General features: G+C 41.3%; 1 protein-coding gene across 5 annotated transcripts in view; it reads left to right on the top strand.

Moving 5' to 3' along the window:
* Positions 1–20,629, top strand: part of SYT7 (synaptotagmin 7) — a 241,053-nt gene that overhangs the window by 100,964 nt on the left and 119,460 nt on the right. For 2 of the 5 annotated variants that reach the window (XM_081022086.1, XM_081022090.1), the window contains exon 2: positions 19,801–19,904. In XM_081022086.1, coding sequence (XP_080878212.1) covers positions 19,801–19,904 — 104 coding nt within the window. Of the gene's footprint in view, positions 1–19,398; positions 19,504–19,800; positions 19,905–20,629 lie in introns of those variants that run through there. The other 3 variants (XM_081022087.1, XM_081022088.1, XM_081022089.1) reach the window with 3 other exon arrangements.

A 20,629-nucleotide genomic window follows, 5' to 3' on the forward strand; every position in this document is an offset into this window, starting at 1 on the left:
TGATGTTCTGGGGAAGAGGATGTGGTTGAGGAGAAGCAATTGCAATAGGGTAGGATTATCCAGGTATGAAACTCTTCCATCCGTCAGTAATCTTGTGTTACTAAGCCCTCACCCAGGTATTGTGTTAGCAATTCCATGGAGATGGTTGTCATGCCTTGCTTAGTAGTCTTGCAGTAGGAAGGGTTCATAATACTCATCCCAGCTAGTGGAATTGCACTAGATGAATAGTGGTGGGGAACCAGGCTTCCCATGAGCTGCTCAGGGCCTGTCATCCTCATGGTATGTCAGGCAGTTCACTAGTTCATTAAAGAATTCAAGATTCCCAGGTAAGAGCCTTAGGTTAGGCATTAACAAAAGGAAGCTGATGCATACACTGGTTTCACTAGGCACCAAATAAGATCTGTAAGCAAAAAAGGAAAACAGATTTAACATTTCAAAGACTTACAACCATTACTTGCATTCTAAAAAGGGTATGTCTAAAACCATTTTTAAAAGCAATGTTCACAGTTTCGTTAATGTCAAATATACAAGGTTCATATATTTGTAGCTTTCCTTGCAGAGCCTTTTGTGTGAATCCACCCCAATAAGCTCAAGGAAAATGTATGAGGAACTTTATGGCACATTGATTGCCCATCTACTGTTACTATCCTTAGGGGGAAATTCCTGGTCTTTAGCTAATAATTTTTATTCAGAGGTAGCAGCTGTCATTGCTAATGCTGTGCAGAATCTCATAAATGTCTGACCCTTTTGTGAATTCTATTAAACTGTTTCGTCTCCATAAGAAGGCCTATGAGTGAATTAAATATTAACTCTCATTATTTAATATTTATATTGTGGTAGTGCTTGGGGGCGGCAATTGACACTGAAGAGTGTGGCCAGGCAGAGTGACTTGCTAGACTCAGAGCCTGGGCAAACTAACTGATTATTAGTTTCAATTAGAGCTAGGAGGGCCGCAAAAGGATCTAGAAACTTAAGGCAATATCCAGAACCTCGCTATGACTGACATTTCCTTCTGGACAACCTTCCAAGTGCCGCATACCAGTGGTGGGTGGGTCCAGAGACAATAGAGGGTGGAGCAACAAATGTACAGTTTCTGTACTCACTCATACATCCTTCTCTGTCCAGACAAGCAAGAAGCATTATCAGAGTTCAGTGACATATTCCAGCCAGGCAAAAACACTCTGGTTGCAAAGCAGAGCCAGCGAGGGGTGCAGCCTGGGGAGAGGCCCAGAGGGCTGCATTGAGACCCTTGGCCTGAGGTTCCCCATCCTGGCTATAGTTGCATCCTTCAGGGACTGGACTAGATGACTTCTGAGATACTTTCAACTGTCATTCTATCCTCCCAAAGCACCTAGAGAATAAGAAAGAAATTGAAGACTTTCTCATGAGGAGTGAAGAATGAATATAAAGATTAATCCCCAAAGTTTTGTACTGGGCAGCTTAACACATCAAAGATGGCTGGATCCTGAAAGGATGGAAGAGTCGGGAGGCAGGTACCCAAGAGGTTGAGACTGCAAGAGCAGGTCGTAAACACAGGGTGAGCCTTAGAAAAGCAAAAGCTCAGTCTTGAAAGCAATGCACTGCAGTAGAGGCAGCTAACATAAAGAATGCAGAGTTGGTGTGATTTATTTAAAAGGTTACTAACAGCTCAGATCTGTGCATGACTAATCAAAAGTAAGCCCCACTGATTTGAAAAAGCAAAGTACACATTGAAATAAATGCAGTAAAGTTTATTTGTTTAGAACAGGGCTAGCTAAACTATTTTGGTCTGGGGGCTGTATTTACTCTTGGCCAACCCTCTGGGAGCTGGAGGATAGCGGTGAGTGTGGCCAGAAGTAGGTTTGGGTTGCACACACAACACAGAGAGAACACCCACACACATTTACTTATGTATATATACCTACCTACATATGTATAGGCACACAGCTTGCCTTCCTCAGTTGATCCATTCAGATCAGCTGAGAAGGAGGGGTTTATTACATTCCCTCCATGTGTCCCTATTTTCCAGGGACATCTCTGATTTAGAGAAGCTTCACGGTTTCTGATTTGATCCCAGAATGTCCTACTTTTCCTTAGGATGTCCCTATTTTCATTGGAGAAATGTTGGAGGGTATGGAGTTATCCGACTGCCGAGCCATCTGAAGACAATTCTGTATAGGGAAGTTTTAAAAAAATGTTTAATATTCTATTATGTTTTTATTTAGGTTGGAAGCTGCCCAGAGTGTCTGGGGCAACCCAATAAGATGTGTGGGGTATAAATAGCGAAATAATCATTATGGAATGGGACGTCCCTATTTTCATCAGAGAAATGTTGGAGGGTATGTTGTTATTCCTCCTTGGTCAAGTGACTGGGGAGAATGTGGTTTGCATTCTCAACAAGGGATTCCAACATCCCTGCTCATCCCAGCACAGTGTCTAATTTTTATTCCTTTTGTTACTGCCACCAAAATCAGTCAGGCTTTGGAGGGCCAGAAAAAAATCCTTGGGTGGGCTGGATCAGGCCAGCTGTTAGCCATCCCTGCTAACAGTCTCCATGGACTTACAGAGAAACTTACAAATGAGTTTTTTAAAACTGAAAAAAAAATAAAACCAGTAAAGTCATGTCCTTGGCCATTCTGAGGAGAAATCCTTAGGCTCCCCCCCACCCCTTAATCCAGAATCCTTCAGCTCCACTTTTCATCCCCCTCCTCACCCGCCTTTTTTGGATCGGTTCTTCTTTCATATCACAACTGAAGAGACAAGAAAGCCAGGGCTGAAAGTGCTTAACCAAAATAGGAGCTTTGCCTGCTGCTATGTTTTATAACTGCTTTCTAATATTTTTATATTCACCAGTTATGCGACAGGCCCATGTCAGTGCTGTGCCTGACACGTTATCATTTGCCTTTTTTCCTACCGCCTCCTTGGTGCATTAAGCAAGAGTCCTTGGCTGCCTGCTCTGAAGCCTGGATCTGTTTCTTGGAAGGCTATAACTAACTCCAAAGGCTATCCACATGCGAATAGCTTAAATTGTACTTAGCAATGTGCATTTCTTTGTTGTCGCCTGCCCAGTGTGTCACTTGCTGTTTCCTTGTCCAATTTCTGTTCTATTCCAGTTCCATTCTGTTCTGCCACAGTTCTTTTCTTGCTTCTGCTAACCTAAATCATTGGGTCATCAGCAGCATTTGCCACCTCATTGCTCACACCTTTTGCAGACTATTAATAAACATCCCTGACATTGTTTCTCAACTTGTGCAAGGCATGTTTGTGTGCGCACAACACACGTATATACTTTACTGATGCACATTCTGATTATTATAGGAAGGGCATACCATTACGGGCATAACCAGGGGGTGCAGGGGATGGTTCCCCCCCTAAAGCAAGTAAATAAATTGCATTGCAGATATCTCAGTTCTGCCCAGCATAAAGCCTGCCCCCGTAAAATAATTCCATGCATACCATACATACATCTATGTAATTGCTTACATAATTGTAAATAATCTGCCATAAGTGACAACTAAAAAGGCTACTGTGTGTGCTATCTCACTCTTGCACCAGGCAAATCTGGAACCACTGCCTGCTTGGCACAGAGCCCCAGTGCATTCCTGAGGATTCTGGGGCATGTTTTAGGATGCACACTGAGTTATCAGGTACCATCCTTGGGTAGCTGCCAGGGCCCCAGAACCTTGGCACAGGCTACCACCATATCTTGGAGCCAGTCTACTCCTATGAAAAACGAGTGCCAGACCTTGGAAGCCCATGTGGCTCTTCAACCAGTGCCATTGGTTCTTCTGGGAAACATTCCAATCCTTTCTCTTCCACTGCTTTTTGGCAGCAGTAGGCTGTCTGGAATTGTAGACCGTCTCTTGTTTTCTGATCAGTTGTATTTATAGACTCAAACTCCAGCTGGATTTATGTTTCCTACAAATATTTCCCCAAGTGACCTCCTTTCCTGCCTGGACAGGCACATGATCTGCTCAATATTGGATGTTTGGATGTTCCTGCTGCCTGCCCTGTCTTATATTTGTCTCAGGTTTTTTGGCTAACTAGCCATTGCTTCCTTTCTGGGTTGAGAAGTCCTCTTTTGGTTCAGTAACTGGTTAAGAAAAAGAGAGCAGGAATAAATGGACAGTTCTTCCAAAAAAAGGGGTATAGAAAGTGGAGCACCCCAAGTATCATTATTTGGGGCTGTGCTTTTTAACTTGCTTGTAAATGATATAGAATGAGTGGTGAGCAAGAGGTGCCAGACCTTTGTTTGCAGATCATATTAAACTGCTTGGGGTGGTTAAGAAAAAAAGGGAGTGTGAAGAGCTCACCAAACTGAGTGAATGGGCAGTAAAATGACAAGTGCAATTCAATGTAAGCAAGCAGAAAATGATGCACATTGGGGCAAACAAAATAAAACAAAACCTTAATTTCATATATATGTTCATGGGGTCTGGACTGGCAGTGAGTGACCAGAAATGAGACTTTGGGGTCATAGTGGATAGTACAGTGACGATACAGTGACGATGTCATCCCAATGAGCAGCAGCTGTGAAAAAGAAAAAAAATCATGCTAAGGATCAAGTGTACATGGGACTCAAGTTCTGCATCTGTTGTGAAGACAAGAATTGGCCATCATAATTGACAGCACTGGAACTGGCAAATATTGCTTTGGTATGCCAACAGGCATGAAATTGGTCCATTGGTTTTGTTCAACAGCATAAAAAAAGAAAAAGAATATACCCAAAATTCAGGTATACTGGATCTGAGTAATAAAAGAAATTAAGTGAATGATAATGTATGACATACCACTTGATCATTTGGTTAATTTATTAGGTCTATTAAATGAGATTCTGTGAAATGAATATTCTGCTGAGGGCAACTAAAATAGGCACTACAGAGATCTGGCATAATGTTTAAGAGTTATCTATAAAAGAATGCTGTACCTGAGTTTGGCATTTGGCATTGAGGATCGGCTGCCAATATCTTTTCCTCTCCTCTTTCCTCCTTCTCTTCCCCATTCCCCCCTTTGGTTACTGCACTGTCTGTTTAAGAAATATGAAAAATGCAGCTTTAGAATGTGATAAAATAAAGTTTGACATATTGCACAAATGCCAAAACTTACCACTGGCGAGACTCAGAAGAGAGATGAAGGAGAAACATTTGCAAATATCACATCCATGTATTCAGATAATTTAATCATAGCTTTGATATAAACATGCTTTATAAGGCAGGGGAATCTCAAGTTGTGTTTTTTTAAAGCTAAATTATACTGGAAAAAAGTTGTATGTTCTCCTTAAACATATAGAAATAACAGATTTTTGCCCACCTTCCCCCCTTTACTTAATTTTAATCACATGAGTATCTCAGGCAACTTAAGCCCTGGGCCCACAATAATACAACCTAGCCTCTAAAGACAGGCATTCAAGCCTCTGCATCCTCTTCCTAATTGCTGGTCTAAATAATCTGTTGTGAGATTTAGCTCCAGCTCTGGTAGTAATGGTTTTCTCTGCTCTCTTCCTAGCACTGATGTTAAAATCTCCAGCCTATAATTGCTGGCATCTCCCATAGCATCTTTCTAAAAAGAGGAACACAGCATTGGCCACCCTCCAGTGCCCTAGTAAAGCAGTTGTTTTTAATGATAAATTACACCTTCTTGTCGCTGGCCCTGTTACTTTGCTCCGGAAAACCTTCCAAAGACTGATAAATACCATTTGGCCCCAGTGATTTATGAGTGACACCCAGCTTATGGCTGAGGAGGCAGTTTCCTTCACGGTTGCCAAGAAGAATGACCCTTTGGGCAGACATATTTCCAGTTTTACCTGAAGGCAGCAGCTGGTTTTTTTTAAGTCTGTGTGCAAAACCTGATAAAATTCCTATTGGCTATTTTAAGACACTTGACTTGAAGGGGAAAGGAGAGACATTCCCCTCCTGATTTTTTCCCCTTCTGGTTTCAGATCATTCAGACCAGACTTTTATTTATAACTTCTCACTTTGCAGGAGGCAGGCTAGTTACGGCTGGGCTTTCATGAATGCTCAAGCTGAAGGTATTCAGAGCAGCAGGTATTTGGCCTCTTTGAACAAAATCAGGTCACACGGTCTAAAAAAGTATCCTGGGAAACAGGCAAACAAGCCATTACTGCTTTCTCCCTTTGTCAGAAGCTGGTTCCCTGACCCAGAATAGATTCCATCACTTCTCTGAGCTGCCGATGTTGATCAAGCCAATTCAGTTAAAGAGGTGAAGGGTTACAAATGGAGGTTCAGGTGGATATAACATTGATTACAGCACCATAAATTGTGCCCGAGCATTTTATTTCTACCTCTTCTCCTGGATGAACTTTCTGTCAATTGCTTCTTTGCATATATTGATAAAATGCTCACTGCTGTCTTACATCGAGAATATTTTTTTAAAATAAGCTCTCCATCCCACCCCCTACCCCCCACCCCAGCCTGCTTTAAAAAAAACCTGCCTTAGGTAGCATACTTAGTCTGCAGCTCACAGGGAAGCAAAGATGTGAGCTGGGTTCAGATAATTTCAGAGCAAAGTGCTATGGCCACAAGTCTTCCAGAATCCCAGTGCCAATCGCATTGGTTGGTAAGGTGCTTGGAGATCTCCAATGTTTGACAGAAACGTAAGGTTTTGTTAAAGTGCACATAGCCCTTTTTAGAAATTAGCTGTGGGACTTTCCACTAGCTGTATAAAGATCCAAAGGGATGGTTGTTTTGTAATGCAATTTCTAATCATTTGCAAAGAGCGCAGCACATGTGCCCCCTGCTGTCTTCTACTAATTTTAACTGTAAGCTTTTATTATAATAGGACGGAATAAAAATAGCAACTAACATAACACCATACGCTGGAAACATTACAGCACATCGCAGATGTGAAGAGAGAATTGTCACATCCCTGCAGGGGGAACGTGGACATGCATAACACATTAAGTGATAGGTGTTTTGTGAAATGGCCATGCAAATGGGCTCTTGCAGGCTGAGGTAGGCCCCATGGAATGGGACTTACTTCAAGGCAAGTGTGCACGGGATTGCAGTTTAAGCCCCATTAAATGCAGTAGGGCTTACTCCTGAGTATAGGCCTGGTAGGTTCTGAAGCCAGAGGTAATCAGGACCTCGAAATTCTTTTTTGTGTTGTGACAGGAAATCACAAACATTAAAATGCAGAGAATGACAGGACAATAGAACTGTAGAGTTGGAAGGGATGTTTTTGATAGCCATCCTCTTATTTTGCTTCAGAAAGCCTTCTGATCTAACAAATACTATGCAACCCCAGGCCCCATCATTGATTTAGCATTGCACAGCACTAAACTGGAAGTAACAGGGAAGTAGCTTGAGAAAATATTACTACCTGCTGCAGTCTTGTAATTAGCTACTTGCTTGGTCACATGGGCTGAATACGATTCCACACTCACCCACCCACCCAGTGATCAGGAATATTATCTTTTGAAATGAGTCACCCAGAGAGTAAGAAATATTTGTGGGCTAGTAACTCTTGTGGACTTGGAGGGCTAGTATAATGAGTGCCACATAAAATGTAAAGCAGTTCTTAGCATACGCAGCTCCTTCCGTAGCAGCAAACATAAACATGTTGATGGCGTCCTCCTGACAATGTCTTGAAATATCTATCTATCTATCTATCATCTATCTATCTACCTATAGCATTACCTTTTTAAACAAATTGCATAGGAAGCCACACCCACATTACTTTGTGCCTCCCTTCTTTCTGGTGTGGTGGTGTTACTGTGCATAGCTTATAGCACTCTGAGGATCTGTACCTTCTAGCCAATAACTGAGTGGCCACTTATAACAGCCTGTGTCATCATGAGCTGAATTATTAGATGGTCTGACTCTAAGAGAAAGGGGATGTTAGAATGACAAGATGCAAAGTCTGGTCCAGCGCCTTTACCTATTAAATATTTGTAATTGTGTAGAAAAGGAAATATAAGCAAGAGCAGCTTTTCTCAGCCTGGCATGACAAGTTGAACTTGCCAAAAAAATTATTCCCCTCATCTACATAGTTTTTAAAAACAATGGAGTCCTGCCCTCCTTTGCATCCGTCTCCTTGGTGGGCATGGCTGGGTTTCAGGCACTTTCCCTCACCTTCTCTTTATCATTGTATTTTTAAATTCTTTGCTAACTCAAAGATGCTGAGGAAATATACTTGCTTAACCAGAATGCTTAGTTTTAATCCTGCAGAGGAGCAGCGCTCTGTGCATCTGTTTGTGCCTTAGTCTCTGTGTCTCATCTCGCGCTGCCTCATGCTTGGACCCAGGAGATGCAAGTGACTCCCCTTTGCCCCCCCCCCCCCGCCCCTGCAGAGTGTAATAAGCAAGGGCTTCCCCTTCCTGCTGTCTCCCTGGCAGTTAAATTATATAGCCGTCTCCTGCATCGCTACTAATTCTACTCCTTCTCTGAGATGAAGCCTGTAATTTGCAGCGTGGAGGAAAAGGCATTTTGCACTTCCTGCCGATACAGGTGGGAACAATGGACCAGGCAATTGTGAGGCCAGCAACACAAATCCTACAAGCCTTTCAGAGGTATCCATGTATAATGGAGGGGGGGGGGAGAATGATTTTTTTTGCTCCAGGCCTAACATTCCTCATGAAGCCTGGTAACTTGTGGAAGCTTTGAAGAAACACGTGTGCCTTGGTACCTTCACTCTAGGGCAGGCATAGGCAAACTCCGGCCCTCCAGATGTTTGGGACTACAATTCCCATCATCCCTGACCACTGGTCCTGTTAGCTAGGCATGATGGGAATTGTAGTCCCAAACATCTGGAGGACCAGAGTTTGCCTATGCCTGTTCTAGGGGCTATGCTTTACAGATAATCCTCTCTTTTGAATGCCTGTCAGTAGACAGCCCTTTATTTGAAGGTGTCTTCTGTCTGTGCGCTATTCAGTCCAAGACTGGTTTAAAGATATAAAACCATAAGAGGAAGAAACAGAAGCCTTGGAATTGCTCATTAACAGTTAGATGCACCTGGCCAGCAGAACAAGCAGGCTCACATGTCACCTGGTGTCTTCCTCACCATGGTGAGCTCTAATGTTTTTCTAATTAAATGGTAGCAACCATTTATAAATTTGCATCTATACACATAAATGAGCATTTTCAGATTTCATGCAAATTATTGTCCTCATTTATCCTCTTTGTTGGTGATGCATAGGTGGCCACCCTACGTCATTCTGTTATCCCTTTTGACAGTAGTGTAGCCACCATTTTTGAGTAGAAAAACTGCCAAGGTCACAGATTCAGCCTGCCAAACCTTGCCTTCTACAAATACATGTTTAACAAATAGATATCAGTTATCATCAATCAGATACCTTGAAGCTACTTTTTAGCAATTGATAAATTGCTACTGAGCAAGTGTCCTTCCTTCCCTATAATGGCTTGTATTTAACCTTTTTGTACAGTCTGGAATGGTAACTGAAAATACCTTAGATAGTGACATCTCCTTCAAGTGGTTTTGAACCAATCAATACCTGAAAATGAAGATTTTCCTTCCATAAATTGGTTGTGATTTCTCCTTGAGAGATGACAGTGGTGGAATTAATTGTTTGGAATCCATCTTCCATGAAGCTGTGAGGAGTATGTGTTTTGGGTTCTGAAGAACGAGGCCTGCCTACAAATGTATTTTTAAACGTCCTAAAGAACTTTTGTTATTTAAAAATCTAGAGTACAAACAGTGCAATCCTATACATGTCTACTCAGAAGTCTAATTGACTTCAGTAGCGCTTACTCCTAGGTAAGTGAATAGAGGATTGTATATCTGTTATGACCTCTTTTCCTTAAGTATTTTCCCCACCTCTTGTTTAAGATTATTTGATTTTCCTTGAATTATTAAAAGCACTCATCCAGGGGCAGCTGCTGTCCATTGGGAATGGGAAAATGGAAGGTAGGAAGGCTAGAACCAATGACAGGGGAAGCCAACTAATTCTACTGAGGCTAAGGAGGAGGAAACAGTCTGGGGACACCCTCTGGGCTGGTTGCAGGAATCAAGACAGTGCTCCATTTGCACTCATGGACCAGCCTCCACAACTGCTGCTTCTGAGCTTTATTATTTCTTTAGAAGATTGAATTCTGAAGCTGGGATCAGTCTGTGTTGAGCAAGTATGTAGCTTTTTGGGACATAAATATTTATTCTTTATTGATAACCTTTCTGTTCAGCTGCCTTTCTATAATAAAACATTCAGAGTAGCATACACCGAAATGATAAAAGCATATCAAATCAATATCATAAACATTAAATTGCCAAGGGCCAAATCAAGCAGCAGCACAGCATATTTATTTAAAATGCTAAAAAAAACAACCACCCAAACTTTTTTTCCATCAGCCCCCTCTTTGAGTCCAGGCCACTGAGCAAACTTTCCATGAGAAGAGCTTTTCACAACTGCATTGTTGCAGGAGAACCTGGCCCTAAGAATCCACCAAAGTCAAAAGCCTAGACACTGATCTTAGGGCCTGTATACATATATGAGTAGGGAGAGGGGTTTGAATGGGAGACGGTGACCCCTCCCACAGGTGTACTAGAGTTAGTGGTATCTCTGCTCTAGATTAAGCAGCAGTGTGTTTTTAAAAGAGCCACATGGCTGCCACTAAGACAACAACTCATGTTTCCTCTTCACCTTTCTCCCCAGTAACACGTAGTAAAACAAAACGTAAGAGGCAATGTCACTGCACTCCTTAATGGATGCTGCTTATGAGTATGGGGAAATTCTGTGCAATGGTGGCATTTTAATTATCAATACATTTTATTTCACTACGCATAATGCTGCTGCTTTCAGCATCAGTCATGCATCTCCTGCTCCAGTTATGACTAGTCTCCATGTCTCTTGAGTGTCACCCCAGGGCTGGATCTGAATGTAAGAAGGAGGGTGGTTCAACTAGATCTGCCAAAGAAGTCTGGAAACTGTAGTTTGTTAAAGGTGCTGGGAATTGTAGCTTTACAATGACTGAACTACAGTTCCCAGGATTCTTGGAGGAAGCCATGTGCTTGAAACGTATGGTGTGGGAATTACAGAATTACCATATCTGCTTCTAAAGCAGCTGTAGGCATATACAGAATTGGGCAGAGGGGAAATACATCAAGTTTAATTATTAATGTACAATTATTGCACAGATTAATTATTAACAGATATTGAGTGTTATTTATCTAGTGTCACAAGTGAATAATACTGAATGTAGATGGTTATTGAAAGGTTATGCTATGATTTTACACACACACACACACTTCTCCCTCAGAGATTTAAAGTAGGGAGTGGATATTCCAAAACCCTAAGAAATGTATTGAGAGTGTCACCAAAGAGATACATGTCAGATCACCCAACATTTTCTACCTAGGCCTCTTAACCAGATTCTTTCACCCTTATCCCATCTAAACTAGGATTCCTAAACTGTGGATTTGCCAGCACAATGAACACCAATAATGCACACAATAAGTGACAGTGTACCTCTTTCCTTTTTTTTTTTTAAATGATATTTATTGAAGTTTCCAATAGAAAAAAAGACACATCAGTAAAAAAGAATTACAAGTAAAAAAGAAAAATACACAATACAAAAATACATAATACAAAATACAAAAAACAAAAAGCAAAAAAAAGAAAAAAGAAAAAAAGAAAACGGTTAAAAACAATACCATCTTTCCATCACCACTTTTAAATTTACTTATTTTCTGGACCTCCTCATACCTCCCTCTTTTGTATTCCAGTTCAATTTGTTTGTCCCGCAATTTCTTTCCCTCTTTTTTAATCCCAATCCTTAATTTTAATATAATATATCATTAAATTTTTACCTATTAAAAGCCAATTTTCTATTTCTTTTAACTTTTTTAATCCTAATCCTTAATCTTGATCTATACATAACTTTAGAGCCTGTACAGCTAGAAGCCACTTAATTTCAATCCAACATCACAGTGTACCTCTTTCCTGCAGCACACAAGCAAAACGTAATTTGTGAAGCAACCCTCAGATGAATGCTCTACATTGCTGTAATCATTTACTTTAATTTCAAGCAGATTTCCACGGTTTTTTTCAATATCTTTTATGCTGGCTAACCTCTTTAACCTAGCAATTTAACCATCCCTAAAAATAAAAGCTTTTATGTTAATATTGTGATTGTTTTCAACTGAAGAACAGTTTTACAAATGTAAAACCTCACTTTTGTTTTGCTTTTCTTTCATGTGCTATATGTCACATATTTTTAAGGCTGAGCAACCTGGTAGATAATAGAAGTCTTTAGGAAACCCAGGCTCTTGAGTAAGCAAACATTACTCATTCCAAAAAGCCTTTAAACAGGGTACCAAGGACCTTTCTAAACAATTTGTTTATTGTTCAGTAAATGCTTGGTGGTTTGAGAGATCCAGATGCAATGCAGTAGTTGTAATGCAGTTTCCCACCATTATTGTGTGGTGGGGAAATATCACATCAGTTGCTTCTATGTGTGCATTTGGATAGTACTTGTTAAATAACTGAAGATCCCACAACTTGCTGTCTCCAATACAACTTGCTGTCTCTTGGTCTTGGGAAGCTTTTTAACAATATGCAAACATAAAACCAAACAATAAAAAGTTAAAAAAAACAAGTTAAAGGCAAAAAGAAATTGTTCAGTAGACCATTGCGGGGGATGTACTCTTAATTGCCTGCATAGGCCTGGCAGGATAGAAAAGTTTTCAGCAGGCGTTTAAAAGTTGATTCAGAAGGTGCCTGCTGACACACACACACACACACACACACACACACACACACACATTTAGTTCTGTAATCTCTCCAGCATGTATATTTTCCGTTTGTTTTTAAATCAGGAAAGATATCACCCCTGCAGAAAATATATCCCTAAGGAACTGGAAATTGTTCTATTTCGCGTCATTCAATTGAATTGGATGGGAATTATCAGCCAGGTATTGCTTTAGAATTTCATGTTTAAGGGGGAGTATGTCTGAAAAGATCTCAAATTACATTTGTGATCCAAGTTAACTTATAATGAGGCAATAGTAGAGCTAGTCTGATGGAGATGCGTTGGCAAGGCTCTTCGTGATACACCCGTACTCAGAAAAAGACCCAGTCGCTGATGAGCAAACATGTCACAACTTGTTTCTCCAAAGCTTGAGCTTTGGTGAACATGTAGGATGGGATGGACAAACCAAGCCATACTGTTTGGTTCAGATATAATGCCAAACCATAGTTTTATACAAGCCAACAAACCAACCATAGCTTCATATTGCTGTTTGTTGCCAGAAAACAGACCATGATTAGATGTTCAAACAAACCACACTAGGACCAAACTTACTATAACTTAGTGTTGTGTGTGTGCTAGTAGTGCATTTGTGAGCCAAACCTATGCAGGATGCCAGTCTATTTCAGCAGGCCTAAATCCTTTGGACCAATATATGGCAAACTGGGAGAGGGCATGAATGAGAGTAGAAAAATAAATGCATGATGAGAGAAGAATTTCCATTTGCCGCATTTTTTGCTCTATAAGACTCACTTTTTCCCTCCTAAAAAAATAAGGGGAAATGTGTTTGCGTCTTATGGAGCGAATGCAGGCTGCACAAGCTATCCCAGAAGCCAGAACAGCAAGAGGGATTGCTGCTTTCACTGCACAGTGATCCCTCTTGCTGTTCTGGCTTCTGAGATTCAGAATATTTTTTTTCTTGTTTTCCTCCTCCAAAAACTAGGTGCGTCTTGTGGTCTGGTGCGTCTTATAGAGTGAAAAATACGGTAATTCTCTCTCCATCCCTTCCCCCTCTTCCTTCTCTTTCTTAAATGTTCTTTTGTGAGCCTCTGAGTATTATTTTTGTAAAAATGTGTAAGCTAGTTTGAATCTGATCCAAACCTTCCGTATTCTCTTATTGCCAAGAGTTACTCCACAGGTTAATGACATTGTGTAGAGAGAGGTACTTTCTCCCATCAGCTGTGTGCTTGTTGCTTTTGCAGTTAATTGAGCATCTTCTTTTTCATATCAACAAAATGTGGGAACACTTGATTTGCTCTGGCTGTGCTATACATTATTTTTCAGACCTCTACTCAAAACCTCTTTAAAAAAAGTTACCGTATTTTTCGCTCTATAAGACGCACCAGACCACAAGATGCACCTAGTTTTTGGAGGAGGAAAACAAGAAAAAAAAAATATTCAGAATCTCAGAAGCCAGAACAGCAAGAGGGATCACTGCACAGTGAAAGCAGCAATCCCTCTTGCTGTTCTGGCTTCTGGGATAGCTGCGCAGCCTGCATTCGCTCCATAAGACGCACACACATTTCCCCTTACTTTTTAGGAGGGAAAAAGTGAGTCTTATAGAGCAAAAAATACGGTAAATGAATGAAACAAAAATAGTCCTTCAGTTTCTGCTCTTGAAAAGGGATTGCTATATGTATGGCTGATTCTCGTGCCCTTCTTTCTCTGCATTCCTTTCCTTTAGGGTTCCCATATGTCCGGAATTTCCCAGACATACCCGGAATACAGCAGTCGGAAACAGTGTCCGGGCGGAAATTGTCATAATGTATGGCAATCCATGTCAGCAGTGTCGTTGTCATCCCCCCCCCCCCATTTTCCTTAAACATAGCTCCAAAATATCCCTTTTTTGCCAACTTTTGTGTCTGGATTTTGAATATGGCAACCCTAGTTTCCTTTCTCTTCAAAGTTTTCCTATGATATTTAGACACTCAACCTACGTATGGGCAAACTGGGCATGCATCCATGGCCCTACCCTTTCATATTAGAGGGCCCATTCATTTGTTACCACAACAGCATGGTAGACTTTGAAAAAATGGGTTCCCATGTAATTCTGCTTCACATCATATTGGAAAGCTCAGATTCATGGAATCACCCAAATTATGGCATTATTTCCCATACCAGTATTAGTAAGCAGAAAGGTGTAGTTCTGATGTAGGATGTTTAAAGCAAATTTGAAGTGGATGAAGCATGGGCTGAAGTTTATTTCATTCTTAAAACTGTAGTGGACTCGTTTGCATATTTGACTGGATTAGCACAGTGACTTGGGACAAGAAACTAATGGAAGAACTCCATTTTTTTTTTTAATGATGACAATTTGTAATTTATCCATATATGACTAGAGCATAAACTAGAATTCACCCATTTCAAATATTCATATTTGATATTTGAAATTGGAGCAGTTTCAAATATTTGTCCATTGCAATGTGTACCTCTGTGAAGAAATGCTGCATGTATGTCTGTCTACTTATGTTTCCTGCTTTGGAAAAGAGGCCTGATATTGTTGCTTTGTTTGAGGCCAATTCAGCTGGAGCTACTCGGTGACAGGTTCTGAGAGTGGAGTGAGGAATGAAGAGAGACAATCACTTTTAGTATTTATAGACAGGGCCTGGGTCAGGTAAATTAATTTTGATTAGTCTGGGATACATCAGGTTCTGATTGGCTGGGGGTTCTAAAGTGAAGAAGCAGTAGTTACCGGTAACTGTCATTTGATGAAGCCAATTTTGAGGGAGATGTGAGGCAGTGCCAGAGAAATCTGAGATGAAAATGGATAACCAAGGCTTGAATATTATTTCCTGCTGCTACAACTGTGCTGGTGAAGATCAGAAGAGGGGAGCTTTTTGTTGAACTGTGTAAAGATCTTACCAGAATAAGGTTATACAAGCAGGCTTTTTAAAAATCAGCTAAACTGCCCTAGTCATCAGAAGTACAACTGGGTGAGCTTTGGGGCAGGATTCACTTAACCTAGCGTGCTAGCACAAGCCAATGCAAGAGTTCCCACGGGCGTGATGGGGCTCCCCTCCCCCATTCCACTCTAGGAGATTGGGAGAACCCCCAGAACAGAACATGAGGGGAGGGGAAATCATTCTATCTGGCAAGCAGAAATCCTTGTGTTGATGGAAAAATCAGAAGAGCATGATATTGAATTCTTCCCTTGATGACAGAGGCTGATTGTACGTAGTAGCTGGACCAAGTTTTGAACAAATTTGGCTGGGTTGGTTTTGGGAATTTGGTCTGAGGTAAAAGACTTTTGGACCCTGGTGTCAACAGATGTATTTCTTGAGTTCTTACAAACTGTCATCAAGCACATTTAGGATCTCAGTGTAAATATCAGTATTCGCTTATGTACGGAATATATCTTCAATAAACAATCGCAGTAAATAGTTCAATCTGTCTCCAAGGTACCGGTTGGCTTTAAAATCATGATGAGTGGCAGTGGGAAAGGGTCACATTGAGGAACTCCGAGTTATTGTGACAGGGAGTCTGATAGATCCTGGAATATAAAAAAAGAAGCACAATTATCTAAACCTGTATTTATAAGTAGAACTGAAGGAACCTGTTCCCCATAACTTACTCTTATCCATTTTATAATGTGCGTCTGTTTCTGGTTAGCAAGGGAGAAGCATAATGGAAATATTGTGTCTAGGGGTAGCATGTCCTATCTTGCCGCTTGAGGTGAAACAGGAAGTAGCACCCTTCCCCCTCTGCCACTGCCTGTACCGCCAACATCAGTGCCTGTTTCCGGCCAGATCTTGCATGCTCCGCAAGATCTCACTGGAAATTGGCGCTGACACCAGAGGTGGAGGCTTCTGCCTCCTGAGGCAGTGACTTCATCCGGCCTAATGGCTGGGCCAGGTCTGATTGTTTCAATACTATTAGGTGGGTTGAAACTGTCTGAAGTTTTGTGTAGGATACCTTCTCCTCTTGCAGAACCCGTTCAATATGACCTTTGGGACAGTGCTGTTTAAAAGTGTACTGTGGATCCGAAATGTATGTGGCTTCCCTTTAGTCTATTCATAGTGGAAATAGGTATGTGTTTTCAGTTCCATGGCAGGCTTTGATACAGCATTCAACCCCAGTCCTTGATACTCTTACTGTCAGCCCAGGATATCTAGCTATTTTGTTGCTCAGTGCAAGTGAATTATCAGAACTGAACACAGAACTCTAGGTGAGCTGTATCATTGATGTATATAACCACATTATTACATTTATAACAATTTTTATTACTCTTGGTTTACTCTTCTGCTTTTTCTTTTCTCCTCCAGCTGCGCCTTCAGAAAAAAAAAAAAGCCAAACCATTAGGTTTTTCATGATAATGCTTCACCTTTTCCCAAGAGAGGTTACTGTTAATTTAGAACACAGAGTTGTGTCTGAGTGGTTTAAAACATTCCTTTCAGTGTCCATTACTTTGAATTTCTATCAGATGATTTTCTTAATCAGTTGTGCTGCTTTATCCCCTGAATGTCCTAAAGCACTTCAGGTGGACTGTACAAAGTACAATGCTGACTAAATAAGTGGTGTGTCACCTGCCAATCTCACCAGTTCACCTTTTTTTATTGATTTCTAACCCTATCAAAGCACAAAAGCATCACCAGTGGTACAGCCAGGTAATTTAAGACTCTGAACTTGATGGTCTTATGGGTCAACCTCCTCTTTAGGTGTTACTGTGCATTTCTTCACTCACTTGAAAATGTGGTAAGCAAATCCTGCTTAGAGAGATAGGAAGATGCTATACTATACAGGCAGTGGCCACTTCTAGTGTTGCCCCAACCCATGGCATTCTGCCCTACCCTGCTCTGCCCCCTTCCAGGTACAAAAGGACCCGCATATCACTGATCATGCATCAATTGGACACACCTAAAAATGGTCACCTCCTGTACTACAGTGAAATTTTAACTCTTTCTTTGATTGTCCTTGAATCTGCCATCTTCTCCTGACACACCCTGTGGCGTTCGTACGGAGCCCCCGGTCGTCTCACGGACTATTGACCCGTACACCACTAATCCGCTGCCACCAACCAGGTCCTCCCTGGTAAAATCACTTCAGTCTCAGTCAGCTTTTCAATTAATAAAGAAGAGTGTATTTTATTTCAGACATAAAACAAAACTTGTACAGCATTCCAAACGGTGTTCCTCTTTACTTTCTTAATCTTATGTTCCTCTCTCTCTATCTCTGCTACCTGCCCACACTCAAGGACCAACTGCCCTAACTGTCTCTCTATTACCAACTGCCTTTCCCAACCAGCCAACCCCTGAAACCCAACCAACTGCCCACCAACAACTCCCAACGAACTCCCCCCAGAACTCCTCTCAGAATTAGTTTTATAGACCCGCTGACTCCACCCCCCTGGGTCCTGTCTGTGCAACCTATTTAACTATTTCCCCTCCAGCACTCTCTCATATATGTTAACGTCACACACCCTTTGAGAACCACTGCTCTAGGTGATAGGAAAAAACCGACATTGCCTCAGAAGAAGGGTTTTAAGCTGAGACATTTTGTGTTACAGAATCTCCTTATGACACACTGTTTCCTAGCACTTGTTGAGGTCCTCTTCACACTTGTTTCTGCTGTTGATGTTGTCCTCCTTTTCTGAATTAGAATCAATTCCCTTCAGCTCTAAAGGACCTATATTATTAAAAGCATTAGATGTTCCTGACCAAATGACCACTGATTTTAGACGCCTATCATATCATAAACCACAGATTTAAATTCACTACAATCTGTTTTTGTTTGGTTCATTTTGTCTGGCTGTGATGAGAATAGCTCTCAACAATTGCTGGAATAATTTCAAAAAATAGGCAACGTTCTGGTGCTGTGATAATTGTTCTATGGAGAGTCATGCAGCTGGAGCGTTATGAAATCATAAAGCACACTAATTATGTTCTATGGTTCTGTGATGCTGTGCAATAAGACTTGCCCTGTAAAAGTTAGGGACAGCTGCTGAATCCCTTTATTACCAGCTGAGACAGCAGAACTGGAAGTATTGGTATGATCTGTCTGCCTGTGGTCTAGCCTGCCATTGAAACTGTCAAGAATTGATAGTCCTTGTTTCTTTTCTTCCCAACACTTTCTCTAGAGTTGGAGGATTTGGTGAACTGGGCCCTCTCTTTCTTTTACCTTTCACTATGGGGCAAACCAAGACATGGATGGTTTAGGTTTATTAGGGAAGAAACCAAGGTAAAAGGGTAGAGGAATAGGCAGGAATTGTGATTGTTCATTTCATTTCTATACCACTTTATATTTTTAAGGAAAAAAATCTCACATTAAAACATCAAATAAAACAATCCAGAATAAAGCATTGCTGGTCAACAGGAAACTAAAATATTATCTTAAAGATTTCAAAATAAAACACTACAAAGGAGGTCAACTAAAGAATGCACATTTAATGCAGCAAAACTAACAAAAAATGTTATCTTAGACATTCCAGAAGAAAACATTGCTTACGGAAGTCAAAGATAAAATGCACATTTAAAACAGCATTATTAACAAGAGAATAAAATATTATCATAAGCATCTAACATATCTGCTTCTGTTGCTGCCAATCCTGCCAATGGTGGCAGCTGGCAGCTGTGGATGCTCTGGTCTGATGACCTGGGCCTGCACTAAGAGGCAGCCAAGAGGATGTTTGGCCTCTTTTGCAGCCTCAGCCTTTTGCAGCTGGAGTCAATCAGGGCCCCACCCAGGCCAGGGGGGAAAAGACTGCAAGGCAAGCTAGGGGAAAGTGCAGTACCAAGGAAACCAAGAGCCTCAACTCTGCTGTGTACTGAAAACTCAGGGAACAGGACCATGACCCAAATTTGTATATGCTCATGTATGTGTACAAATACAGTGTAGGCCTCTGAGCAAATTAAACTGGTAAATGACTGAGGTTATCCCAGCTGCCATGCAAGCAAAACAAAAAGAGGTTTTAAAAGAGGAAGAAGAGTAGAAACTGCAAAAAAAAAAACCCACCAGAGCTCAGTCTCCTTGGGTCACCCACTAACAAGGCCCCTGAGTCTCAGCAAGCCTGTTGATAGCCCCACAAAACTGTTAATAATCCTGTCAGCTTTTTCCTGTTTCCTTTTATTGGAGGCACTTGTACAGCTAACCTGTGGGTTTCTCTTCTCAGGGGCACCCTCTCGTGATGTCCTTCTGGTCTCAGCCATCATCACCATCAGCCTTAGTGTTACCATTGTCCTGTGTGGGATCTGCCAGTGGTGTCAGCGCAAACTGGTAAGTCATAACCGTGTGCAACTGGCTATGCTGAAAAGGGAAATGAAACAGGTAGAAATACATTTTTTTCCTCTGGGCAAGCCAGCTGTTTGAAAGCTTCAGGGTCCCTCTGGCTGGAATAGACTGTGGCACAGGATGCAAAGAAGCATGCTTCTGGGGGGTGAGAGTCAAGCAGGAGTTTAATTACAATGCTGGTTGATAATAATAATGGTGTTTATACGGTGCCCCCAGTCCCTGCTAAATGCTTGGGGCATAACACCAGCAATTAACGTGGGACTGCAGCTCTGTTCCAACAACAGTAATTAACAGATCAGAAGCTATATGTAGGGAGAAACCAAACCAAGTAAATGAAGGACTGGGAAGGGGCAAGTATGAAATGGGGAGGGGGAAAACAGGTGGATGGCAGAGAAAAGTAGATCATTGCTGAACCTCAAATATGGAATGGAAAGGAGATGAGGTGGTCAGATGCAAAAGAGGACAGGTCTCCTCTTCTCACTTTCAATACCTGTGCAGAAGAGGGCATTTCAGCAGGTATAGCATGTGTGGCAAGCTACACCTGGCTCCCCAACCAGTGGTGGGAGTGCCCTGGATGCAGAGTAAACAAAAGTATATTCACAGCATTATTCATGCCATCTGGAGAACAAACGACGGTATCTTGAATTGGAGAAAAGACTGGAATCCTGTGCTGATTATAGTAGGCAAAAATATTTTGGAATTATGCCTGG

This window comes from Podarcis pityusensis (assembly GCF_964106645.2).
Source record: "Podarcis pityusensis genome assembly, chromosome: 1".
Classification (NCBI taxonomy): domain Eukaryota; kingdom Metazoa; phylum Chordata; class Lepidosauria; order Squamata; family Lacertidae; genus Podarcis; species Podarcis pityusensis.